This window comes from Coffea eugenioides, chromosome 8 (genome assembly GCF_003713205.1).
Source record: "Coffea eugenioides isolate CCC68of chromosome 8, Ceug_1.0, whole genome shotgun sequence".
Classification (NCBI taxonomy): domain Eukaryota; kingdom Viridiplantae; phylum Streptophyta; class Magnoliopsida; order Gentianales; family Rubiaceae; genus Coffea; species Coffea eugenioides.
The window spans coordinates 8,336,618-8,364,579 of NC_040042.1; the positions used below are offsets into that span (position 1 = coordinate 8,336,618).

General features: G+C 35.1%; 4 protein-coding genes and 1 long non-coding RNA gene across 9 annotated transcripts; 2 read left to right on the forward strand and 3 right to left on the reverse strand.

Moving 5' to 3' along the window:
* The first annotated feature begins 3,707 nt into the window (after positions 1-3,707).
* LOC113779785 (pentatricopeptide repeat-containing protein At1g31920) lies at positions 3,708-6,066 on the forward strand. Its single transcript, XM_027325504.1, has one exon. It carries the CDS (start codon positions 4,145-4,147, stop codon positions 5,963-5,965), a length of 1,821 nt encoding a protein of 606 aa, XP_027181305.1. The 5' UTR covers positions 3,708-4,144; the 3' UTR covers positions 5,966-6,066.
* Positions 6,067-7,067: 1,001 nt separating this feature from the next.
* Positions 7,068-14,771, reverse strand: LOC113781186 (phosphomevalonate kinase, peroxisomal). 4 transcript variants are annotated; one of them, XM_027327059.1, is made up of 11 exons: positions 14,437-14,771; positions 13,861-13,925; positions 13,586-13,736; positions 13,046-13,143; positions 12,716-12,828; positions 12,575-12,627; positions 11,214-11,573; positions 9,809-9,913; positions 9,031-9,258; positions 8,390-8,509; positions 7,068-7,711 (listed from the first exon to the last, which is right to left on the reverse strand). In XM_027327059.1, the coding sequence occupies exons 2-11, from the start codon at positions 13,866-13,868 to the stop codon at positions 7,445-7,447; spliced, it is 1,503 nt and encodes a 500-aa protein (XP_027182860.1). In that variant the 5' UTR covers positions 13,869-13,925; positions 14,437-14,771; the 3' UTR covers positions 7,068-7,444. The 4 variants fall into 4 exon arrangements, with proteins under 4 accessions (XP_027182860.1, XP_027182861.1, XP_027182863.1 ...); XM_027327060.1 differs by having other exon boundaries at positions 12,716-12,825; positions 14,437-14,769; XM_027327062.1 differs by having other exon boundaries at positions 13,586-13,668; positions 14,437-14,768.
* Positions 14,772-21,267: 6,496 nt separating this feature from the next.
* Positions 21,268-22,505, reverse strand: LOC113780125 (cytosolic sulfotransferase 15-like). Its single transcript, XM_027325941.1, has one exon. The coding sequence runs from the start codon at positions 22,503-22,505 to the stop codon at positions 21,519-21,521; it is 987 nt and encodes a 328-aa protein (XP_027181742.1). The 3' UTR covers positions 21,268-21,518.
* Positions 22,506-26,208: 3,703 nt separating this feature from the next.
* On the reverse strand, positions 26,209-27,254 carry LOC113780126 (flavin-containing monooxygenase FMO GS-OX-like 5). Its single transcript, XM_027325942.1, has 4 exons — positions 27,221-27,254; positions 26,980-27,071; positions 26,709-26,852; positions 26,209-26,551 (listed from the first exon to the last, which is right to left on the reverse strand). Exons 1-4 carry the CDS (start codon positions 27,252-27,254, stop codon positions 26,354-26,356), a joined length of 468 nt encoding a protein of 155 aa, XP_027181743.1. The 3' UTR covers positions 26,209-26,353.
* Positions 27,255-27,277: 23 nt separating this feature from the next.
* Positions 27,278-27,962, forward strand: LOC113779039. Of its 2 annotated transcripts, none has more exons than XR_003469426.1 (3): positions 27,278-27,391; positions 27,543-27,656; positions 27,829-27,962. It is a non-coding gene; the product is annotated as an uncharacterized LOC113779039 (long non-coding RNA). The 2 variants fall into 2 exon arrangements; XR_003469427.1 differs by having other exon boundaries at positions 27,280-27,391; positions 27,550-27,656.

Below are 27,962 nucleotides of genomic sequence, written 5' to 3' on the forward strand. Positions count from 1 at the left end.
TGGTTACTGCCCCAAATGAAAATATGCCTGACAGAGAAACCTTTCAAAAGTAATTATAGGAAACTTTCCACCATGTAGCATTCCTATTATGTATCTAATTGAAAAGACCAAATGTGGGAAAGGAAATGACATCATTTAAAGCTTCATTAGAATAAAGTGGTTTACGTAAAATACATTTCCAAAATTAGGAACTTATTAAAAGTATTTTTCAAGCTAATATATATAGTTAACTACCCATAATGTTATCCAAAGTATTTCCAAAAATTTAAGTATGTGACTAACCATAAACCTACCTTTTAACAAGTGGTTGAGGTATTTCAAAGTTGAATTATTATACTATGAATTGATCTTTCTTACACAGCATCGGTATCTGTACATATTAACGTGAATGTTATGTGTTATGCATCTGCACCAGTTAGTGTAAAAACAATTTTATATTGATACTATAGGAAAATTAATCCCTATTTTATTTGAGATGCAAAAAGCAAGCTACTATGTGTTCCACATAAAGGAAAAAATTAACTGCCCTTTTTGTTGTTCGTGTATCTAAAGGAATATTAATTGGGAGTTTTGGGAGATAATTTTAAGAGTAAAAAGTTGTAGCAATCACTAATTTTACTGCATATTTTTCCATGCATCCCCAGCTGCATATTCCAAAATCCAATGTCAAAGGATGAATGGGAGGCAAAAAAGGCAGGCAAAGGACCACATTATTAATGTCACCTGGGACCAAGGAAGACTAGTCTTTCTATCTTCTCAAGTTCCTCAATGAGACAGTGAATTTACTTGATGGTGGTACAGTTGAATTATTGATATGGTCCATAACTAAATTGATCTTTTTGGTACTATGGATAGATCTTCTTCAATCTTGATTGCACCATTTCTACCCCATTTTATGTCATTGGTGGTGGCCAACTGCACTTGGCAAGCTGGATTGGTTGGAATAGTGCTGTCTCCCAATTTGAAAATCAAAATAATAAGAAGAAAGGAAAATAAAAAATATAGCTAATGAGAAATGAAAAATGCTAAATATTTAGTGAATATAAATATCGTTATAAGTTTAAAAACCAAAATTTTAATGGTACTTCCTATTTTCTTTACTTATCTATTTTTTTATTTTTCTTTCTTTTTTTGTATTGGGGAAAATTAAGATCTATTAGATTTGCCAGGCCAAAGTACAATTTTTTAAAATCATCTCTTTTTTTTCAAAGGTAAAAGAAAAAGAGAAAGAAAATACAAATATAGAAAGCCAAAAAAAAGTAGTTAAAGGATGAATCCGTTAATTTATTAGTTTGACTCTTTAATATTAATTGTTAGTTTTAAAAGAAAAACTAATTATGGTAGTTTAGCTCAAGTGTCGAGGAAGTTTTGGTCCAATGGTTAAGATTGATACCTAAAATTTAAGACCCTGAGTTCAATTTTTCTTTCCTTCTTCTAACTTTTACTTGGAAAAAAATTTAAAAAAAAAATTTAATTCCAACCATGAGAAGGTTATATATAGATTTTTAAATAATAAAAAAGTTATATGAAAAAACATTAAATTATAGGAGGATAAAAGATAATTTACCTTCTTTTCTATGAGATCATGTTTCATAAGTTATTAGTTAAAAAAGGATTGGCTCGGATACAAAGGTTCAGCTATCCATGAACTTTTGCCATGACTCTTAAATTGGAAATACAAATTATTATTAAAAAATTGCAAATACAAATTGATTTATACTTGAACAATTTCAACGTCTGTGGTTAGGGGGGCAACTCTAAAATGTTTTAACTTCAGATTCATTTTATTTTGGGCCTTCCAAGTAACAAAATATCTCAATTTGGTCCCTCAAATTGCAAGGATCTCAATTTGGTCCTCAAAAATTAGCAAAACATCTTAATTTGGTCTCTCAAACTGTATAGGTCTTGTAATGGCCCTCTAAAGTAGTATAAAATCTCTACTTCCTCCCTCAAAATAAATAAATCTAATTTTAGTCTCCCAAATAAGACAATTGTTCCAATTTGGTCCTGCAAAGTTATTATATTAATAGTTTAATAACTATGGAAGAATAATTAAAAGAAAAAATATGGAAGAGTCAAACTGCCAAAAAGAAAACAAAGGAACATTTAATAATATATTTACTAAGAGTTTTTCCTACTTTGTTGATTTCAATCAAAGTGCCTTCTTTCGTGAAATTAAATTTGTGCAAACCTACTCTTTTTTTTCCTATTGATAATTTTCTAAATTATTTTATATCCAAATCACAACTAACTTGTGAAATATCGCACATTTATTATTAAAAAAATAAAGAACAAAAGCTTCATGGACTTGTGGAACAATTAAAAGTCAAAACAGTTTGCTATTTCTGCATTTTTTTTTGTAATCAGCTAATCGTTGATGCCTTTTATGAAATATAGTTGAAGGATTAACGTAGCATAACTTTTTAGTTTGGAGTAACAAATTGAGAATTTTCAATTTGAGTGATCAAATTGAGTTTTTGTATTGCATTGGAGGACCAAAATAGGACTTTTATAGTTTGAAAGACAAAATTGAGATGTTAGATTGAGAGACTATATTTAGATATAGATTCGCTTTAGATGACCAAAACGATATTAACCCTTTGAATATTTACTAGCCCAATGTTTTGGAATATTTTTAGGGTTAATTTTATTTTGGTCCTCTAAAGTTGTTCAATATGTTAATTTGGTCCCTCAAACTAAAAGGTCTTAATTTGGTCCTCCAAAGTAACCAAACATCTCAATTTGGTCCCTCAAACTAAAGATATTATTTTTAAGGGTAAGGAAATTCCGATTTGGTACTCCAAAGTAGCATAGAATCTCATCTCAATTTGGTCCCTCAAACTAAAGATATTATCTTTTAAGGGTAAAGAAATTCCGATTTGGTACTCCAAAGTAGCATAGAATCTCAATTTGGTCCCCCCAAAACTGAGAAAGTTATTCCAATTTGATCATCCAAGCCTATTTTGTAAATGCATTGAAATTCGCTGATTACAGAAGAATTTAACTTCGAAAAGATATTTGAAGACAAGTTATATTAATTGTTCTTCAAGAAGCATTGGTGCATAGGCAACTGGGAAAGACTCTAGCTAGTATCTTCAAAGTTACACACAAATCAAGATACAATACCTCCTTTTGTATACCATTGACACACACAAGTTTAAAAGCAAGAATATGCACCTTTGGACTAGGATTATGCTAATGAATGAGCGATTAGTGACTGTAATTATGATTGTTATTACTTATAAAGAAAAAAACCTTAGGTATCATCTTTCTAGAAGGACATTGTAAACATAAATAGGCGAAAACGGTTTACTGCCTAGATAGGATTAAACAAAGCAACAAGGAAAATTAAAAATTTGCTTATATTTTGATATGAAAATAGAGATGGCTCAATGGGACCGTTGCCATGAATTTTTCTGAAATGATGAATTCCACAATCTAGCCTTTCTACCTCTACTCTTTTCTGTAAAAAAAAAAAAAATCCAACCTTTACTAAATTTCAGCCACCATTGGACCAATAAAAGCTGTTTTAGATACTACTAAGAGTAGGAGAAATTTAACAGTGATATATTAGTGGCTGTGGATATTTTTGAAGGTATCTCTCATAGCCAAGTGGCAGAAACATTATCCTATCACCAACATCGTTCCATGCTGCATGGGGACACAATCCTTAGGCTCAGATTCTCTCTTCTCATCTCATGGATGAGATTTCCTCCTTGTCCGTGAAACTCTTTGAAAACTGTTCCAAAAGTTTCAATCAGAATACCAAACAAAAATTTCCCAGCCTCTAATAAATCTTGCCCAAGTATCATCACACCAATGCTCGAATGCATCATACTTTGGGACATTTGTTACTTCAGTGATCAGAATTTCACTTCAAATTATGGAAATAACTATACCCATTTTCTGTTCGGTTGATCAATCCCTTAAAATTCAGCAAACATACTTTTTTATGTCCAGGTTTGGATATCTCTGATTGTCTTTGTTCTTGATGCTTAAAACTAGAAAGTGGAGTGAGCTACTTAGCTGCTAAAGTAGCTAAAACGTGTACATACAAAATCTTCAAGTTGCATGGTCGGGGGCCTGATTCTTACTTCATGTAGTGCTAACTTAGCCACCTCACATAGTATGACATGTTATAAGAATGGTGGGGACATCAGTTCTTTATCAGAGTCATTTCATGACACCACAGGAGGATCATTCAAGAATCCCAGAATCTGATTTCACATTGAAGGAACAAGAATGTATCGCTTTCATGAAGAGATGCAAGAGCCTCAGAGATATGAAACAAGTTCATTGCCAGATTGTGAAATTGGGGTTGATTTGGAGCTCTTTCTGTGCAAGCAATCTAGTTGCCACTTGTGCTCTTTCTGACTGGGGCAGCATGGACTATGCCTGCTCAATTTTTCGCCAAATAGACGACCCAGGTACTTTTGAATATAATACTGTAATTAGAGGACTAATCAAGGAAATGAGCCTAGTAGAAGCATTATTTATGTATCTTGAAATGCTTGAAAGTGGGGTGGAACCTGATAATTTCACATATCCTGCTGTTTTCAAAGCATGTGCTCTTTTAAGAACACTTGAGGAAGGAATGCAGATTCATGGGCATGTGTTTAAGCTTGGTTTTCAAGAAGATCTATTTGTGCAGAATAGCTTGATAAATCTGTATGGAAAATGTAGAGATATAAGGAATTCACGTATGGTTTTTGAGCAGATGGATCAAAAGACAATTGCTTCTTGGAGTGCTCTAGTTTCAGCTCATGCAAACTTGGGCATGTGGTCTGAATGCCTTGGGATTTTTGCTGACATGAATTCTGAAGGTTGTTGGAGGGCTGAGGAGAGTGTGCTAGTAAGTGTGCTCTCTGCTTGTACTCATTTAGGTGCACTGGATTTAGGTAGGTCTGTACATTGTTATCTAATAAGGAATATGAGTGGCCTCAATGTCATAGTGGAGACTTCCTTAATGGACATGTATATGAAATGTGGCTGCTTAGAGAAAGGGTTGTGTCTGTTTGAAAGAATGGCAAACAAGAACCAGATGTCTTACAGTGTAATGATTTCAGGGCTGGCAATGCATGGATGTGGTCAGGAAGCTCTAAGAGTCTTCTCACAAATGCTTGAAGAAGGATTACCACCAGATGATGTTATTTATGTCGGTGTACTCAGTGCTTGCAGTCATGCTGGCCTTGTCGAAGAAGGTTTGAGATGTTTCAACAAGATGAAGTATGAATATGGGATAAAACCAACAATTCAACACTATGGGTGTATGGTTGATCTAATGGGCAGAGCCGGAATGCTTAATGAAGCTTTAGAGCTTATCAATGGCATGCCAATGGTACCAAACGGTGTTTTGTGGAGAGGTCTTCTTACTGCTTGTAAGATCCATTCTAATGTTGAATTGGCAGAGGTAGCAGCTAAAAACCTGTTTCAACTAAATTCTCATAATGCCAGTGATTATTTGACTTTATCAAATCTTTATGCAAAAGCTCAAAGATGGGAGGATGTGGCGTCTACTCGCACCAGATTAGCTGAAGAGGAGGGCTTGAACCAAGAGCCTGGATCCAGCTCTGTGGAGGTGAAAAGGGAAGTGTTTAAGTTTGTATCTGAAGATAAGTCACATCCCCAGCGGGAGAGCGTATATGAGATGCTTCACCAGATGGAATGGCAGTTGAAATTTGAAGGGTATTCCCCAGATACATCACAAATATTGCTGGATGTAGATGAAGAAGAGAAGAGACAGAGATTGAGTACTCACAGCCAAAAATTGGCAATTGCCTTTGCACTGATTCATACATCGCAGCATTCTCCCATCAGAATTGTTAGAAGTGTCAGAATGTGCAGTGACTGTCACACATATACTAAATTCATTTCAACAATTTATGAAAGAGAAATTACTGTAAGAGATAGGAATCGCTTCCATCATTTCAAAAATGGAACTTGCTCCTGTGGAGATTACTGGTGAATACAGGATGTTCAATTTTTTTTTTTCTTCCACATCAATTTTAGCTAAGTTCTTCCATCTTTAACCTTAAAGAAAGCATCCATCTCTTACCCCAAAAAAAATGCATGCATCCAGATGCAAAACTGCTGCTCAGGGAACATGAGGAAATAAGTACTTAAAAAGGCGTGACAATATATTTAGGAAAACGTTATTTGCACTCCATATGTTGTTATTTGTACCCTCACTATTTGTTTTATCATATAGGCCCTATTTGACAAGTGAATTTTTTAAATACTTATATAAAATTTACTGTAACTTACCATTAAAGTTGTAGAAAAACTTTCATAATATTGAGGATTTGGAAAAAAAATTTCTTTTCTTCTTTTTCTTTTCTCTTTCTTTTTCTTTTTCATTTCCCTTTCTTCTTCTTCTTCCTCCTCCTTCCATCCCCACTACCGGCCACCGGACACCACCATCGCCAGCCACCACTACCTCACCCATCTTTTTTTTTTCCCTCTCTCCTCCTCCCTCCCTTCCCTCGCCCCTCCTCTAGTTGCAACCAGATGGGGGCGCAGGGCCAGGGGAAGGGAGATGGTTTGTTGCATGGTTGGTCGGCACAACTAGAGGGGGTTGGCGGAAGGGGAGGGGGCTTGGGGAAGGGAGGGAGGAGAATAATAAGGGAAGAAAAAAGAAAAGAAAAGGACTTGCCAACATCTACGTTGGGAGGCAGAGGTGGTGCGTTGAGGTTTTTTTGTGTGTGGTAGGGGAGGGGGGGGGGGAGCAAGGTAGAAGAAGAAAGGAAAAAAGAGAAATTTTTTGGTGTGTTTTTCGATATTTTGAGGTGTGTATTTTAAAATTTTTAAAAAGTTTTTAAAATTATTGTAGTTAAAATAGTTAAAAAACTTGAGAAAAACTTAGTAATAGTCTAATAATTGAAACTATATGAGTAGAATGATAGTGAAAGTGATTAATAAAAATGGGAGTGCAAATAACATTTCCCCACATTTCTGGTGCTCCCACCCCAATAACACATTAGCCATTTATACAAGAAGTTTGTGACAATCATCAAGACATAGAGAAAAAAAAAAAATACATGCGGAGGGAGTAGAGGCAACCTGCTACATAGTACTTGAGACGTCATCAATATTGAGTTTATAAATCTGGTAACTAGCAGCAGCAAGCGCCGTCAATGACAGAACAATTGACAATGTTATTTTATCTGTTTCTTTCACATGGGTGGCAGAAGGCATCTATGCCTCCAAAGACGCCCAAATTTGGATAAACTCATCAGCCTAACAAGAGCATTAGTAATCACGATGAGAGTTAAACCTATTTGTTACAACATATGAGACCCCACAGGTATATAATTAGCTGTTTATTGTCTCAAAGCTATTACAGCTTTGGAAAAGAACTCAGTAGAAAGTTACCTGCTTGCAAATTATATATGCTGCTAAAATATTGGGGGTGATTGTTCACTTTCACATAATTTGTGATCTAGGTTTATTCAATCCTAATTGAAGAAACAGCAATTGTGATTTCCTTTGCTCGTGGATCATTGTTCTCTATAGAAACACCATTAGGATCTTCTCTCACTAGCAAGGCAAGAACATTGCGAGAGCTCCAAGCTCTGATGACATTGTCACCTGAAGCTCCTAAGGTAACAGCAAACACAGCATCGAACCCGCCTGCGCCAGGGACACCAGCCAGCAAAACTCCCTCCATATTCATCGTGGCATCTAAAAGCTCACTTTGTGATTCAGGTTCTATCTGCAAAGTGGAACATGGCAGAAGTGATGGTCTGATCGACTACAGACATGCAGTGTGAACAGTACCTGCTACCATGTTAGACCTAGGACATGATAACTGAAAGAAATCAAAGCTCACACTTGGACAGATGCACCTATAGAGATAAAGGAAGTCGGGCAGATCAAGAAATGCTCAAATGCAAAACAATTACAGAGAGAGGGAGCCAACTGTATGTGGACAAATCAATTTCAGATTTTCTTTCTAACATGCAAATTCTTTCTGCATTTCCTATGCAGTTGTTAACTGTGGGCATGAAATAACATCCGTGGCTAATGTGAAGTATCACTTCTGATCTGATGCACTTTGAATCAAGTGTAAAGTTTTCGGTGTCGTATATTCTAATTAAAGATTTCTTAGAGAGGCAAAAGAGATTCCAATCGGCTTATCATTTGAGACCATCATATCCGACAAATATGTTTAAGTAGATTAAACTGCTATTGAGAAAGGTTTTAAATATTTCTTTTCATAATTCATGGATTTCTAAGTCTCCAACCAGAATAAAGAAAGTGCTGGGATTGATGGAAAGAGGAATTATGTTTCTAACCAGAAAGAAGAATAAAAACACGTGCATGCATGCAAGACAAACAGACAACAAAACATAGGCAAGTGCTGTTTCAAACCAGAAAGAAGAGAACTTACTGGGATTCCAGCTGCCTCACCCATCTTCCGCATGTGGTTTCTGATACCAAGCATGGAATTTCTAGCTCCTAATAATGCTTCTATAACTGCTTGGCTTGATTCATCTTCTCCTCCTACCCACTGTTGATAAGAAGTTTGCAAGCTCATTTTAGAGAGAGAGGTTACAACAAAATGAGAAATGCTCACCCAAGTGTTAAAGTTGACATCCACAACAAAATACATTAATCAACAAGAAGAGAAGTGGTTGTCCCTCATCTGCAGTTTGCAGATGCAGACAATTCAAAAGGACTCTTCTAGCCAGTAAAATCAATTCATAGCTAGACAATTACAGGGATGATTTGTATCAAAATTTCTTTAGTATTTAGATATTGGATTACTGTCATAAACGAAGATCCTCATTATCTGCATTAAAATTTCTGTTGCTTAACTAATACATTGTTGAACAAGGAGACTAGCACTTTATGAAGATTGGAGGAAAAAATGCATGTTCAGCCATGATGTTAGCGGCACATGAATAAGGTATCTGCCTGTGGCATGCAAGTCATACAAGTCAGGATATAGTAATTGAGGAAGACTGAAGGGATTCATTTGTTAAGAGACCAATTGCCAAGAAATTTTGCTGCAGTTGATTGAAGATTTACCTTTTCTGAGGTAAGCACACTGCACCTGTTGATGACATTTTTGTACGCATCACTATGTTTTTCAGCCAATCCACTCAAGGCATTCAGATGCAATTCAAGTGCAGAGTTTGCTTCTGACAACTTCCTCCATGTTTCTAGAGAATTTTGAGGGTCAGACTTCTGCCACTTCTTTACAGCACCTACCATTGATGGTGTTGATGATCCTCCAGTTCCTGGTTCTCCCAGCAACTGCAAGTGCATCACAACATTAGGAAACTAAGTGAACATACTCCATTAGTTAGAAATGATGGGAACCCTCAAAACCAGTATAAAGTTTTTGACAAGTGATACAAATTAACATGGTGTTGTTTATTTCAATTTGAAGCATATTCTCATCATCTAGAATTGGAGGAGGCACACTGGAGCTCACGTAATGCAATACTGAACACATGCTTGAGCTCCCAAAGATGCAGTAATGTACAATCAAACAGCTATTTGTTATATAAAGAAAGATGGTGTATGTTGTTTTGGCAACGATCATGGCATAAGGTCAGGAAAGATCCAATTGCACCAGCTAATATCATTACAATCAGTAGGTTTCCAATCAACGTTTAGCTTTTAATTCTATTGAAAGTAATCAAGGACTGAAAAAAATAATAAAATCAATGACTGGTTTCTGCTTGAGAAACAAATCCAGCAAAGGGACACAAATGCCATCGGCATCCATGGAGGCCATATCATATACACAAGGACCTGGGGCACTAAATTCCATCAAATGCTATATTTCTGTACAACTTACAAGAGTCATTGATGGAGGCAAAGAAAACTTTTTCCTCTCATGGTCCCACTTGGCTTGAAGGACATCAGATATGACTTCTTCCAGAGGTATTCCTTTAACTGCACCCTGCAAGTCCACAATGACACTGATTTATGACTCAAATAACATCAATGAAGTTATTTTATTTTAGTCTGCTAAACCCAGCTGTCCTACACTACAAAGTTTCAAAAAGCATTTAAATTATTTCAAGTTAAGAAGAACATACAAGATGGCTGACAGCAACTTAGAAGGAAGCTAATTTTTAAAGCATGCTATCAAACTAGCTCTACATAAAATGATCTACCCTGAAAATAATGAACTTCTGTGCTTAGTTGAGAAGAACCCGTTTTTAGATGTACAGATCATTAAGCAGATTTCAGGAGTTCACAGCCATCATATGTCATAGATGCAATAGTAAAATGCTCAATGATCCGACAACTGGAAGCAGGTCATTTTGATGACTATAAGAAGTTTCTTTATGACTGCACCATCATGAACTGTCATGTTATAAGCTGAATATGAAAAATGGGGTGCGCTTTACCAAAGGTTGATGCCAATTATATAAAAGAGAAGCTTTACTTCACAATTTTAAGAGGAATTCCCCACATATTTTCTAAGAAAGCACCTTACCACATATTAAAGACTATAAGAACCAAACTTTACTCCTCAAGTAACTATTGTTGAAAGCTAAGCAGAAAACAGAACAAATTAACCCAAGTAAGCCTCACCCTTTAAGAAAAAGTTACACTAGAGAAGCCATGGATGATCATTAGCCAGTATGACATTATGATTCTGGGAAAGAAAACATCAGATGCAACCATCGGGCTTAGGATTGGTCATTGTCTCTCCATCCTTGAGGCATGGCACAATTTATTTTCCTCTTTGCCTAACGAAGCATCCCAGTGGTACCATCTACCTATAATGGTTTAATGAGGCATACTCAAAGGTACTATAGCACTGTTTGACTCCTTTGAGTAAATACTAGTTTCTTACCTAATCAAATGTTCTCCAATTTCCATCCAGGTGGACACTAATGGAAATAAAAAAACTAGTAGATGAACCAAACACTTACAAAAGCATTTCAGACGACATGGATCGCACAGAGAGATAAAGTAACTTGGCCTTTTGAGTTCTTTTTGACAATAAAAAACTGTCACTCTCAAATCTAGGAACATTAAAGTTTAGCAAGTGATACTAATAAAATGAAAAGAACTCATTTATGGACAACTAATACCTAAGCTGCACGTACACACACACGCACATGAGTGCATGTACACGTTTAATCATATGCCTTAAGTGGTGTTAAATGCAAAATGACCTAAGCTGCCTTCATCTTTCACTCAAACATAACCATCAGATAATCATGAGGAGTTGGGTGATATGGCACCTGAGCAGAAGAAAGCACTTCTGGTGAGAACCGAACATAGCGTTGGCTGCCATAAACTGCAGAACTCACATCAAATCCACTACCCACTTTTCCCTGTGCAATGCAGTGAGCTGTTTGAGCTATCATGTGCACAATATCAAGATCTGCATCAACTTTCTTTCCAGAAGAAAGGTCAACAACTCCAAGGTAATGGAGCAAACTGGCAACAACTGCAGTTGTCATAGCTGCAGATGATCCCAATCCAGTTTTTGCAACTTCGGGCTTTTGTCCACTTGATTCTTCTGCATTGAAGGTGATAGAACTAAAAGGTGGAAGCAAAGCCAAGGATTCTGGTGTCAAAGGTAAACCTTGCAACTCGATCTACACAAAAATGTATCCAATTTACACTTTAACTGTCGACATGTTCCCACAAGAAACCCAAAACAAGAATGGAACAAATATTCTATTAAAGCGTAAGCATAGAATATGATATTATTAACCTAAATAGTCTAGCAAAAGGAACATGAAAATATTGAGTCGTAATGATGAAAGATAAAGTAATTCAATCTTTCATTCTGCAAATTCCAGATTTCAGTATGGATGAAACCCTATTGGATGACCTACCAGAAAGTGATGCTTCTAGCAATCTAGATATTGCCATATGGCATAAGAAATCCAAAAAACTTTATCAAGTCCTATGTGGAAACAGAGGTTGATTCAAATTCACAAGTATACATCAATGTTCTAAAGAAAATAAATTTTGCTAACACGAGTTCCTAAAATCAGTGGGTCTGGTAAATCTAGTAAGTACATCATTTTTCTTCAATTAGATAGAGTCAGCAGCTTCAAATATCTAAACTTTCCTAATATAAAAGACTGATCTAATTTAGTTTTTTGTAGTCGTTTCTCAATCTGCAAGGGAAAGTTCCACTTCAGAATCTCACATATATAAGTTGATCTTAGAAAAGTTTCATTCAATTATGAAAGTATACAGTGACATATACGAAACAATAAGATCCAAATAACAAAATCCATTCTTATATTGGTTAGTTAACTGGAAAGCATGACTACCTCAAGAAGCTATTGAACTACAAATCTTTGCTAAACATGAACAGGAACCTCACAATGATATAAGTAATAGATGATTGTGCCGAAGGATGCTATGAGAACATCAATTGCAAGAGTCAAACTGAGTAAGCTTTTATTATTATGAAACCTGGCACTCGAACAACTAGCAAATTGCTTTTTGGTGCATAGATATGATTCAAGTCAACCACTAATTTAGAGACAGCCATTGTGTTAAGAGGGACAAGAAGGAAATGATCACTAAACACCACTAAGCTGTCACGGCTTGAAGATACATGACAGGAAACGTGAAATACCTGATTCCTATATGAATAAAACTCATTGCATCCTAGAATCGTAATATCAAGACCTGCATGACTAATCCATCAGCAACTTGGATTCATTTATATTCATTCAGTTTAACGAACAAATATGAAGAGTGAAATGTCAGACATTACCTTGCAAAAGTATCTTTTGTAATGCATCTGTCTTGTCTTTGCCAAATTTTGCATGAGCTGCTGCCACTGCATATTGGACCGCATGTTCTACAAAGGGGTTTCTTGAGGCACTGCTATTAAGCCAACAACATAAGGCATTACTCCAGTGAATTCCATTTAATACATGAATCCTTTGCATGTGGTTTTTAAAACACGAATCCAATCCAGAATTCCACAAAAGCATACATATATCTAATTGTAAAATTGCAAACAAAAATGATTGAAGTTAAATGGAAAGACATCAGCAGATATAGTTTGACCAACGTAAGGCGTGAAAACAGATAGACTTACCTTGAAGACACAGGCTGAAGAGTTAAATGTTTGAGGGACAATTTGTATATAGTTTCTCTCGACATCTGTGGAGAAGTTAATTTCACATCTGTCCATGCCTAAAAGTTAATAAGAACAAACTCTATTCAAATTCTGCGAAATAAATTGATCATGGTTAAAGATACATAGGTAGAGAAAAAAGACACTTCATACAGTTACATACTAGAGAGAGGATGATTAAGAATGAAGAAACTTAGGTAAAACATGCTTGCTTCAAATAAAAGATCAATTCAAGTAACCTCGTTAAAGCCCATCCTAATATAAGACATAGTCCTTTTATCATTTGGTTATCAAAAGGCACCAAATTAATTACTTCATAGGGCTTCTAACTTTCTTAAATAATATGGGTTTATTTATCCTCTACTGAACCAAGCATTCTTCTCAGGGAGTAAACTTCATACAAATAGTATTCAAACTTATGACTTGCATAATAAAGAATGAAGTGGAAAATACTTATTACTGAAAGAAAAGTTCACAATATGAAAAAAAAAAAAGACTCACCCAAGCCCAACTCTCAGGTTTAATTTCCTCATAAAGTGGCTTCACTATGGCATAAAATCGTGCATTTGTGCTCAGGACAATCCCTGCATTAGGCCTCTCCAAAATTAGATAACCTCCAGTCATCAAAACCTTTCCAGGAGCAGAAGCAATCCTGCTCAAATATCATTCATGTTAAAATCAGCTAATTCTATTTCATTAAATACAAAAGGATACAATTTTCACCATAAAGCTGAGAATTAGAAGAACATGAAATGTTGAAGAAACTTTAGACTTACACTGCCATTTCTTTACTATACTCAATGGATTGATCTTGGAATTATCGATATTCAACAAAGCAGAGCTGCAATCAGAAGTCACTAATGTCATAATTTTACTTCAATCGAAGAAACAGCAAGACCAGTAGAGAAAATAAACAAGACTCTTTTTCCAGGCAGCTGAGAAAAATGCCAAAATGGGAAAATAAGGCAAGCAAGTCGCCATTCTCATAATAATAATAATAAGGCAGAAACAATAAAGTTAACATCAAAAACCCAATATCACATTCAAAATGAAAAGCAGAAAAAGATTCTTCCTTTTTTCTCTTTTGGCCAACAACCATATATCCTACGACCAAGAAACTGAAATGCAAGAAATGTAACAATGAAACAGACACGGCAGATTGAATACTTCAACTGGGGTAAATTGATGGTTGGATGATCAAATGGTTTGATGTCAAAAACCCAAAAAATTTCGGATTCAATGCGATTTATTGATCTCTTGGTTATATATCAATTGAATTAAGTCTTCTCAAAAGCAATTCTAAGCATAATTCCTCCAAATGTTGATAAACAAAAAGGGATAGATTAACTTACTAATAACCGATGCAAGGATGGAGAGAAGAAGATGCAGATGGTATTGTTGTGTTCAAGTACGTTCTGGGATTCGCAGATTCGGATTCAAGTGATCAGTATCTTCTTCTTCTTTTTTTTTCCTCTTTGTTGGGACAACGACAAGGAATAAAAGCAGCAAGGGCAATAAAACAATTACTGCTCTTTGTTGACTCAATTTGTTAAAACTTCAAACCTGCGTAGCTACTTCTCAGTTTTCAGTTCTCAGTCGCTGACTTGGGAACGTGGTCCATTTCTCACTGTGCAACAGATCAGGCACTTACCAAGTACAACAGCGTAAAAGAACCAACCACCTTTGCTTTAAAGTCGTTGGCTGCCGAAAGAGTTTTAAGGCTCTTCTTGGTGCAGGTCAAGAGATTTAGGATTGAATTTCTTGATTTGCATTCACCTTTAGTATTTTTTGAAAATTTCACAGTTCTCTTCAGGTTCTCTCTTGACCCATTTGAATTCATTCCTTCCCTCTCTTAGTTGAGTAGGCGTAGGTATGGAATAAAACAAATTACCGTGCCAACAAAACAAAAAAAATAAAATAAAAGAATTTTTATTTTTTATTTTCTTTGTTTATTATTTACTAGTATTATGTAACATATATTAACAGATCATAAGAAGAGAAAAAAACAAATGAAACAAAAGAGTACATTTTCGAACATTTTAATTAGAATTCAATTTAGCAATCCATATTTTTCAATTAGAATTAAGCATGGAAATAGCAATATCTACATATTTTTAATTCCATAAAGTTGAATTCTAAATATTTTTCAAGGTAGAATATGAAATAATATTGACTTCTTAATGCTAATATCTAGCATCTAATTATCTGTAAATTACTATTAAAGACAATTCAACAAAATAAATGTAGTAAGTTATAAAAGGAAAGAGAAAAAAAAATTAAAACAACTTCAGCGAAAACATAAATTTTGGAATGAAATAAACAACAAAAGGGATTTCTATACAGGACTACAGTAAAGCTTATGGTATGAAATTTTTTCCTTTTACAAAAGATGATACTAGTCTTGAGATAATTTAAACATTATAAAAATTTTAATTTAATATATTAAAGCTAAAGGACGTGAGTGTCTAAGAAATGTATAGGATGCGGATTTAATATGAACAGGTACGGGTTTGACCCCACCCATAAAAAAATTATGTTAGGCTTGGCTCATATTGGATCATTCATGTAAAAATGCTATAGTCTCTTTTGAGTAATGAGTATTATGCTTGAGGTTGAAAATTACATACAAAAAAAATTCAATTTTATGTTTCGTAAGTTTAACTTTAATCTTACGGTTACCAAAATTTAAGTCAAAATCACTTTTAAAAAAAATCATAATATCAATTATCTCATCCATTCCTCATCCCACGACAAATAATGTGTTTGGATAAGAGATTATTTGGAATAACACTCTATAACACTCTATAAAAATATCTCTAATAATTCACAAGTTGAAAATTATGTTTATGATACAAGTTGACTAATATTTGACTTTTTTTTTTTTAACAAATCAGGCTAACCAAACAGACCAATATCAGCTTCGCCTTCGAATTTCTACATATAATCCTACTTTTTGAAAATCTTGGGATCACGGACAATCAAATGAAATAAAGTTGGACCTTTTTATAAAAGGAAGAAATGGTGTACGGTTGCAAGCAAAGCGTAATCCAATGTTTGGTTACTTTTTTGAACTCTGGATTAATGATTTTATAGCAAAACTCAATTGTTATGTACATTGATGGTTGGATCAATCCTAGAATAAGAATAAATTTATTTGTCGTTCTCGGAAATCACACCAAGCCCCTTCCCCGCCCCGCCCTGCTTCTCTCGCAGGGCATTTGCGGAACTAATAAAAATTTATTATATAATTTTATTATAGTCAAAATTTAGCAAATAAATAAATATTAAAATATTAACACATCATCAAGTTATTATTTATTATAATTTCACAATTTAAACTTATAAAAACAATCAAACAAAAGTTATTTGAATACAATAATGGAATAAATACAACTAAAGTAGTCAAGTTTTCACTTTTAGCGCAAATACAATCACTAATTCATTATTGTACTTGTGTATTTTTTTTTTTTGAGAAAGAAGTGTTATTGTATTAAGTGTAATTAAGAATTTAGTATAAATGTATTAGTAAATTTAGTATAATTAATTAATAATTTCTATTAGTAGACATATATAATTATTAGTATAATTAATAATATCAATTATATTATATATACTAATATGCATTATATAATACATATAACTAATAATATCATCATCATAAGTTTGTAACTAATTAAATTAAATATTATATATATGATTATATACACATATATTTATTTATACATTTATTTTTTTTAGTGGGTGGCGGGGCGAGGTGGCGGAGCGAGGGAGCATGTCCTCGCCCCCAGCCCTATTTCTAAGTGGGGCGCTCCATCCCCCTGCTTCATTAGCCCCCAGTGAGATGGGTGCCTGTAGCCTATGTTTTCAGAATTGGACCGAGTATCGACTCGATCGAGCTTAGAGGTTAGGGGTTAATGGGTTCAACCAGATTCTATCGGGATTGAATCGGATGATGTCATAAATAAAAATTATTTAAAAATTAAAATATTATATGTAAAATACCTAATAACATGTTAATATTAATAAAGGTATATTTATATATATTTGATGTCTCAAATATATTTAACAGGAAAATACAAATAAATTAGAACAATCAAGGAGCAATTTATATTATTTAATGAGCATTAACAGGTTTAGAATTTAAATTATGGATTTAATTGAAAAATAACACCAAACTTTAAAACAACATTTATAAAGTATGAAATATTTGAAGTATATTAATAATTTTTAATAACTTAGGGGTCAAAACATAATATTAAAAATATTTTGACCTTTCAAGAAAAAAAAGAGACTGGGTTCATATTTTCCCGTCAAACTCGATTTTTGATCTGATTTGACAGAATTTTTTATTTTCCAAATTTTAGGATTAACTTGGACCGAGCAATTGGCACGTTCCCGATACGACTAGTCGGATCGGCCGGTCCAATCCGAGTTTAAAAACAGAGCCACCTGCTTCATTACCATCCCTATGTCTCAATCATCTGAAACTCTGAATCAAATTAAACTTGTTACTGCTACAATATTTAGTATTTATAGCCACTTTTTTGTTTCTTTTTTGTCAATCATCCTTACTGTTTTTTAAGGATTATTTATTGCCGACTTTGTTGCAGACAAGAGAAAGTGACTTGCATTCACTTGCTTTGTCAATTGTTGAGCTACCTATACATCTGGACACCATTAATAATATGTCAGTCTAAACTAAATATGGGCCAGTCTTCTGAACACCACCCCCCCCCCCCTTTCTCCCAAAAAAAAAAAAAGGAATAAGAAAAATGAAAAGGAACTACGTTGGTTAGTCCATAAGAAAATTAATCGAATTTGGAAGCTATTTGCCGGACTATAACTCAGAAAAAAGAGACAAAAAACCTGAAGTGCTCGTGAAAATATCTAATAATCAAAATTAAAAAAATTGTAATCTAGGATGTGTCTATCTCGCTATGGAACACACCATTATAGCGTTTTATGGATAACTAATAATAGTGCCAAAGCAAAAAAATTCCAACAAATGGGTGGTACTAGCTTCACAGTTCTATTAATCGAGTTTGAGTCGAGCATTAGAATTACATGATCCCGTAATAATGCTAAGGATGGATTGAAAATTATGTGATTTTTCAAGATTCTAATTATGCAAAAGACTATCCTTGTGATAAAAGATGGATATTTCTCGTGGCATTTGGTTCGTGAAGAAAAGTCATTGTGAAACGAATTAGTTGACCAGAGATAAAAGTTGAAGTGTTTTAAATATAATAACATTCTATATTAAATCTTTATTTTTAACTTATCTGTGTCGTCATTGTTTGTGTAATTTGGCTGAGGTATCAAGAGTAAAGGTTTTTGACCCAAAAAAAAAAAAAATCAAGAGTAAAGGCATATTTGTGTATCCAAATACATTGTAATTTTAAGAGTCATTGAAGTCTACAAAACATCAATACTGTTCTAATATAAATAAATCTCTCAGTTTCATTCTAACTTTAACCCTAATTTTAGATATATATATATATATTATCCCTCAAAATCTAAAAGGGTGAACACTCTCCTGATTTATTAACAGTTTAGACTTTAGACATTTAGGCTATCTGTGACAAAAATCACAGCATCTATGAATTCGGGGTGGGGTAAGGGAGAGGGGGAAGAGGGAGGAGGGTGGAGAGGAGAGGAGAGGAGGAGTGATGGAGGAGGAGGGAAGGGAGGGGGGAAGGGTGACAGCCGAACATCGGCTGGTAGTGGTGGGTTGAGACGTCAGAGGAGGAAGAAGAGAAAAGAAAAGAAAGGAAAAACTGTGTATTTTTTACTTTTTGGGGTATATATTTTAAAAACTGTAGAGTATTTTAGAAAGTTATGAAAATGTTATATACACTCTTTTTTATTATTTGCACTCCCACTATCATTTTTATTATATAGTTTTCATTTATTAGATTATACTCCCTCCGTCCCATTTTGATAGTCTTGTTTTTTTTTCATACAGTTTAAGAAAAAATAGTTAACTTTATTGGAACAATCAATTTAGGTAACTAGTTTCCTAAAATATCCTCACATTAAATAAAGTTGGCTTTTCATATATCAATATATTTTGGAAAATCTAAATGCATTAAATGGGGTAAGTTATATTCAATACTAACAATCTAGATTAAATAAGGTAGTTTATAGTAATAACAACTTACATTAAGTAAGGGTATTTTAGAGAAATTAAAAGATAATTACATTCTTCAATTGGAAAATGCACTACAATTTGGGACAGACGAAAAAGGAAAACAAGACTATCAAAGTATGATATAACAAATAGTGGGAGTGTAAATAACAAAATATAGAGTGCAAACAATATTTTCCGAAAGTTATTGTGGACAAATTTGTAAAAAAAATTTGTGTATTAAAAAAAGGCCCAAAAAAAAAAAAAAAACTCGTCTCCCAGACAAGCAATTGTCCTTATATGTGTCGTACGCGCAAACTGATGTAAACTGTAAAGCGCTACCCTTCCACTAAAGCGCTACCGTTCACCACATGGTGGCGGTGGACGAAGGTGAGGAGAGCATGTAGGCTCTTTCATGGTGTCCTTCGCAACCTCCTCACCACTCATCCACCTACAAAGAGTAACCTTAGTTCTCCTCCCTACGTTAAAGTAAACCTCCTCCGCCTGTTTACTTCTCCTTGGATGATGCCGTCGGTAATCCTATCCCCCTTCTTTTCTCATCTTCTTCGTTGACGTTGTCAGTTAATTCCTAGAAACTAGTACTAGTATTTTTATACTAATACAGAAGGTTTTTCAGACCGACCATAAAAAGTATGCAGTCAGAACCGGAAAAGCATCAAATTTCTTGAGATAATTTCTGTACAGGAGGAGGAAAGGCAGACCAATGTCACTTTATAAAGTTTTAAACCACATTCATTAGCTTCTTCTGCTAGTATTTCAAAATTCTAACTAGTAGTGACTTAATTATTGATTGGTGAACTGAAGTAGCTAGATGAGGAAGGGATAAAGGGAGAACGAAAGGTCCAGAAATCGAATGAAACAGACCCAATATCTAATCAGAAGCCAAATCATATGGCCCCTCGCTTATTTGCTAGTACCATCCATCATAGTAGGTTGCAGTCATTGCGCCAAGACAAGGGGAATGTAAACTGAGGGTGAAATAAAAGTCGAAAGATATAAAATACTAAAGTAGTAGCGCAGTGAATTTTTCCAGTAACAAATTTATTATTCTGTGACAATTTGCTCTTCTAAGATGCAAAACTTTCCAATGGTCCAGAAAATGTATCTCCCATGCAAGTCAAAATCAAGGGAAAAGCCTTCAATCATTAGTACCTGATCGTTTCGTTTGTAGTTTTGTGCACCATGGATGAGAAACTAGCACCGCAACCACCGAAGTTGCACATGCAAAAGGAATCTCTTCATCTACAGTCAAGAATAGGGCCCCCTTTACCTAAGCTTTATGCAAAAGGAATCTCTTCATCTACAGTCCAGAATAGGTCCCCCTTTACCTAAGCTTTATGCTGAGGGCGATTCCGATTATTTTTGTATAGTGTCAGAACGACATGGTCTCCCAACTCCCAAGTCCCAAGGGCGATTGCAATTATTTCGTTAATTATTAATTGTAAAAAAAAAAAAAATTTAATAGAAGTTTGACCTTGTCCCCTCTAATTATTTTTCTCTTTGTTTGCATTTTTTTTTTTTTGGGAGCTATAATATTAAACCGTTTCTGATTCAAGTACAACGATAGACAAAAATAGTAGCGTGAAAAAGAGAAGATCGAGCCAAAGTCAAAATTGGAAACATATGGTGAACGGTTTAATCCCCAAGAACAGTTACATATAGTTAAACAGATTATTCATGAGCTTATGAAGGCAACCCAAAAAAACTTGTAGTTCACATAGACAAAAACTCTAAATAGGAAAACCACAATATACTTCATCGTTAGTGATTAAAAACAAAAAAAAAAAAAAACAGGATTTACAAAAAATTCTCCCGACTAAAATCCAATACGTGACTTAAAGTCCCAAATATTTTCTTTTGCCCTTTTTTGAGTTTTTCTTGGAGTTTCAAATGAGCATAGTCCTATTATCAGAAACATTTTGAGCTCGATTCTATGAGCGTATTTATCATTTGGGCTTGAAAAAGCAAGGAAGGGAATGATCCAGTCAAAATGATAAAGATATGGTAATCTTTTTAATCCTTAAGAATAGTCGCATACATGTGCACACACACATGATATCTTGGTCATACAACAACTGAATGAAAAGTAACTGATACAACCATTACACATCAATAAGCAACAAATAGTTGAAGATAAACGTATTAGGTCTTCTCTTTTGTTTTCTTGTTTTTGGAGCTGAACTGTTGATCAGGATTTGCTGAACTCGTCCAGAGGGGAGAGAGATATCCACATGAAACATGCTTGACAATCTAATGAGAAATCTCACATGAAACACGCATAGTGATCTATTTGCTGTTGATTTCCAGCGTCAACCCTGATTCCCCAAGCTTTTCTTGAAACAATTTTTCAAGTCGGTTCGCCATGGAAGGAGTTAGTACATTTACCCAGTCGCCAACTTCTGCCTTCCTGAAAAAGGAACTGTGCTTAGCTCTAAAAGCGGCGGGTAACTCCCCTTCCTTGTTACAGTCCAAATTCTTGAGATTTTCGAAGCTGCAGAGCATTGCTATCTCTTCAACCAAACCGGCTTCCTCTTCCTCAGCTGAAAACGGATATCCTAAAAAGTCAGCTATCTTCTTCACGGAGCTATTGATATCCTTTTTTAAATCCTCATACTTCAAAAACAACACTTTTTGAGGGTTTTTCAAGCTTGCATCCCAATATCCCAAACAATGGTCCCAAAATGGACCATACGCGTGTATGCCCTGACAAAACTCTTCAAAAGGTACATCAATAGACATCGACGGGCTTGAAATATGACCATTTTGCAGGAAGAATTGCAACACTGAAGTGAACACATCCAAAGGGTTTCGGCACAGGTAGATCATTCGACAATTGGAACAATCCAAGATGCTGCTAGGAAGGAATTGATAAGGGACGTGAGTAGCGAGGATTCGTGGGCAAGGCATAGAGTCTATATCGGGAATATTACCATCCTTGTACAGATATAGCTCGAGAAAAGGGACGAGATAATGAGGGTTGGAGAAGAGCAAAGGGCTCTTATCGACTGAATGATTGTTGCGGTTAACAATACTGAAGGTGAGGGCTTTAAGCCATGTGGTTCCTGATTTCGGCATGGTGGCCAACATAATGTCAGAGTCAATGGCTTTGAAGTGCTTTTGAAAGGTTAATGTAGCTTGAAGTAATTCTGCATAAAACCAAACGCCTTGGTAATTAGCCACCAGGCCCCCTGCTACAGGCTTCTTTGGTTGCAACCTCTGGAAGAGCTCTTCAAAGTGATCATCTTTTTGCTCCACTTCAGTTGAAGATGACATTTCCTGGACAACTTCAGTACAAATCTGTGTGTGTGTGTGTGTGTGTTTTATTTTTTGGATTGATACCAGCAAAGTTTGAGCCAATACTTATGTGCTGCACCATTAATGAAATGCTGAAGTTTATATAAAGATGATCAACTGTCCTTTAATATATTATCTAGACATCCAAGTTAGGACAGATCAACAGTCCAATATGTTATCTACACATTCAAGTTGCGCTATAGTTTATGATATGCAAATAAATTATACAATGAAAGAGAGTAATGGAGTGATGATCCAATGAATGTGATCGTTTTAGAATAAGATAATCCCCTGAGAATCATGTTAAGGGTGGTTCGAAAGACAAGTTTTATTCATGAAATTTCAAAATTAAAATCGAGATACAAATGAGCTGCTGGGACGCTAATTCAAATTTAGATGATATTATTCTTGGGAAGGACAGGTCAACTCAACTGTGAATTGTGTTTCATACTGTTAAATGTAAATATAGCTACTAACTAACTCATATGTCTTGAATTTTCTATCTTATACTCCCTCCATCCCACTTTGATAGTCCTGTTTTCCTTTTTCGTCTGTCCCAAATTGTAATCCACTTTCCAATTGAAAAATATAGTTGTATTTTAATTTTTCTAAAATACCCTTATTTAATATAAGTTGTTGTTACTATAAACCTACCTCATTTAATGAGAGTTGATTCTTTTTTTACCGTCAATTCAAGTTCCCATAAAATTGTACTCTATTTAATGTGAAGGTATTTTAGAAAAATAACAATCTAAATTTACTTTTCTAACAAAATTAATTACTTTTTTCTTAAATTGTGTGAAAAAAGAAACAAAACTATCAAAGTGGGACGGGGGAGTAGTAGTGTATTCTACCATTCACTAATCACATGTATTTACAACATTTACTAACTACCACAACCATTATACTTATCATATCTTACCATATCTATATAAGGCCTTCATGTATTTGTAGACACACACAATTTTATCTAATATAACATTCTCTTCATTTTCTCTTCTCTCTACTCTCCACTTTATCATGGTATTAGAGCTCCAACTTGGGACCTGATTTATTACTTTTCTTTGTCTTTCTTTCCATTATAAATTTTGATCTAATACAACAATCATTTCGGTGCCTCTTACAGCCAGTTAGCGCCAAGACATCATTCAATCAGGCACTACGTCATTACTGGGTCAACACTTTATTGTAATTGTATCTAATCCTGATTCCGATGTCTCGCATCCTATCACCATTGTTTTAGATGGCGCTAATTATGGATTATGTATGCCAAGCTTTCTTAAAGGCCGCAAACTACGGTGAGTCAACATAGGGAAGCGTGTCAAGCCCACTCCAGAAAAAGAAGAATCTTCTAATAAATATACTGATAGACGGGAAGAATGGGATCTCTTGGCTAATCAATACTTCTACTCCCTCCATTAGTACCTTTTCCATAGTTTTGACAGTGCAAAAGAAGTTTGGAATTTTTTGATAGAAAGGTATACAACAACCGATTTAGCTCATCAGTATCAATTTGCCATTAAAATACAATAGCACGTCAAGAGTCAGGTCGGTCCAATGACTCTTTCCACTCTCAAATGAATAATCTTTGGGAACAGTAGTTGGCTGTCCGTGAGCCTGAATGGTGATGTCTCGAAGATGCAAATTTTTTTTTTTTAATCAAATATAGAGACACTGTGAGATTAGTTCAATTTCTAATGGCTTTACATGATGACTACGAACCTATGCGAGCAAATTTTTTACACCATCATTGTCTACATTTCGATTAGTTTTAGATGAATTGATCTAAGAAGAAATTCGTCTTCATAGCATGAATTCTAAAACTACTGAAATTGTTATGGCATTCATTTCAAAATCACAAGCCCAACAATTTAAAGGAGAAAGATCTCAAAAATTAAAGAACCAGTGTAACTACTGCAAATTATGGGGACACAGAATAGATTAGTGCCACAAACGCCAAACAGCTTTAAGTCAAGATGGACACAAACTTGTGTCCACTAATTAATGGTTAAAAGTCCCACTGAATTTCATGGTAAAATGCCAATTTGTGACCCATCACTACAACAAAAATGGCTTTTCCTGACATGTCTGTAAGGACACTTGTTGGTTTGTGTCATTATAGCACTCCTATCATGACACTTATTAGCAATTCAATAATATATAGTCTAATTTTTTTTATTTTATTAGATATAAAAATAATAATGTGCCTTTAGACTATCTAACATGACACTTGAGAAAATGTGAGATATACCAAAAAAAAAGAAAGACACTAAACGGCATCGTTTGATTTTGGCGGAAGATTCATTCGCTCTAAAACACTCAAAATTTTCATTCTGCCGGCCAAAACACTTACTCAAAACACTTGCTCAAAATTTTCATTTTCCAGCTCCACCATTTCCAGCCCCCCTCTCTCTGTCTCTCTATCTCTCTGTTGTCAGATTCCGATGTAGTTGATGGGAAAAATGGGTAGCAGCCAAGCAGTAGTTTCCATAAAGCTTCAACCGTGGCTCCCTTAGGCAGCTAACAGCAGCATCAGCAACAAAATCTCTCTCGAAGGAAACCCACTTCCAGGTCATCATCATCATCTTCTTCAAATTCGGCTCAACAAATTTCTCCCCCGACTCGAATAGTTTATCGAGAATTGTCTTCCAAGTCCAATCTCAATTTGCCCTTTTGGCAAACTTCCTGGTTCATTGGCTTACTTTTACTAATGGCAATCTCGTTTTTCGGTCTCGCCATTTTCCTTTTTCTTACCCTTGACTCCGATTTCACCTCTTCCCCCGTCTCTACCGCTTCCGAAGGTGTCCAGGTAAGCCAAAAGCCCACTTACTACTTCAAATTCGTGGTTTTTGCGTTCCTGTAGTTGCACAGATATGCAGTGCATCTTTGTGTGTGTGTGTGTTTTTCCCCCTATTTGTTGAAATTGTACGCGGAACGTTGTTTTATAGTTATTTTTGGCTCAAAATTTTGACCAAGTTTGTGCTATTATAGGCATGTGATGGTTATAAATTATAGCGCTTCAGAGGTTTATAAGCTAAAAGAGGACAGGGAAAGAGGAAATGAAGTTGTTTGTGTAGAATTAGTAATAGCCTTCGACATGTTTGATGAAATGCCTCGATAATCTTTGTTGAAAATCTAGTTGGGTGTCAGTTAAAAATTGCTATTTGGATTTTTTAAAGAGCTGATTTATGAATTAAATTTGATTTTTTTTCCTATTTTATAGTTTGAGGTTTCTGTTGTGTGGTGAAAATAAAAAATGGTGTATGATGCTTTGAGTTCTAATAGTTGTATAATGGGGCTTTGTGCTAAGTCATTCTTATTTTGTTCGGCATTGTGATTTTGGTAGATTACTTATGGGTCAGTGATCATGTAGTTGACGATTACTTATGGCTGGTGCACACCTTTTTGTACAGTACATTACCGGTTTAAGCCTAGCTACCAAAAGCAGCATTCTGTGGACAATATCTTGTTCTGTGGTGCAAGAACAAGCTGTGGTAGATGGCTTTTTCTTCCTTTAACTGATGCTAATCTTTTTGTAGTCTTTTAACTGATACTGTTCTTTACAATATATCCCATTTAGCTAATGAGTTTAAGATGAAAATATAAATAAAGTTCAAGGTATTATTCTCATTAGCTGGACAAAAAATGTAACATCTAGTCCTCTTATTCAGCTTATTGGGTTGCAAGTGTTACGTTCATGAGAATTACAGACTCGTGACACTGCGTTGCCACTATTCACCAGTCTATATGATTTTGAGAAAATCAAGGATTAAACAATAAACAAACCCCATCAACAAATCAACCAATTAGAAGGGTGATTTTGATATCTAGCTACTGGGAACTTTTGAAAAGTACTGTGAAAAATCAGCTTGTGCCTGTCTGACCAAGTGTTCATCTTCCCACTGGTCTCTGTATGTCTCAGGCTGAGACCTCTTTCTCATGGAAGTTTCAACATACATCTGCTTTCTCCATTCTTCAGTCGGCAGACAACCACACTGAGCAGCCAACCAATCGTCATATTCGAACTGGCGATATAAAACAACACATCAGTTGAGTTGGGCAGAAATTAAAAACTCTAGCCTAGGTCCATGGAAAAGCAAGTGCAAAGAGGGTCACACTGGTGAAAGATGACAATGAAGAGCTGCAGCGAAATCAAATCAGCAGGAGGTGAGCATTTTCTACCTGATAACCAGCCATGTTATGAGTATACCGCTTTGGAGTGCCAGATGCTTCCATTGATGAGTAGAAAGCTTGAATATCAGCCATCATCTCCTTGGGAGAAGGAAGTGAAAGCCGACCACACAGAGTACCAGCTATCCACTTGCTCTGAAATTCAAACAAGGGGAAAGGTACAACCTAGCAGTCAAAGGGAAAAAAAATCGCTTTTATCAATTAAATGCATTATCAACCAGATCAGTTCATAAACTGAGAACATGGAATTTTTGCAAAAGACCTTCCACGGCAACCCAACGAATGAAAGCCATGGCGCTAAAGCTGGAGGAAAAATATGCTTGTAAAGTGGCCCCACACGGTTATCATCCACAGCTACAATGCCATTAATTTCAAGGAACGGAAAGTGATATTTGTACCTTAAAGAACATGAATAATGATTTATTGCAAATCGTCAACTAGAATCGCCAGTTAATGGACCTTTTTTGAAGTCATTATGATCTCATCGCATGAAATAATTTTACCTTTCTTTGTTATTTGATTGTTGCCTATGAACATTTTGTGTGCTTCCAGTTAATTGATCTTTAGGAGAGTCATTCTAGATTTATTGTCCCATAACAATCTTTAGCTAATATATTACTGGTTTTCTTTTGGGTTGGCAGACCACACTTTTGGATTACATCAGGAAAAGCAAGGTATGAATCGATTATTTTTATTGATGTTCACGTTGAGGTACATTATTTGTAATGCCATTATCATTTGATGACTTTAGAAGAAGTACCTTATTCTGTCTTATGTTATGATACTTGAATAGCTGGGAACTAAATCTTAGACAACCTACTGTAGGTGGCAGCATCTGAAGCAGGTGGAATTACTCAAGGCATGGGGGCATACAAGGTACAAGTACCTTTTGATGGCAAGCCACAGACTTGTGTTTTCCTTGACACCCCTGGACATGAGGTAATTAATGATGTAGCACTGGTTCTAACTTTTAACTGCTTATTCATGCAAGTTTTTTTTCTTTTTTTAAAATTTTTATGTCAAATGCTCTTCTTGGAGATTTTGCAGACATATCTTAAAAGGCCTTTGTCAAGATGAATTATCTAACATAACTGTAAAAATGGTTGGATAGGCATTTGGAGCAATGAGAGCTCGTGGAGCCAGAGTAACAGACATTGCTGTTATTGTAGTTGCTACTGATGATGGAATTCGACCTCAAACAGAAGAGGCCATTGCTCATGCCAAAGCAGCTGGAGTGCGAATTGT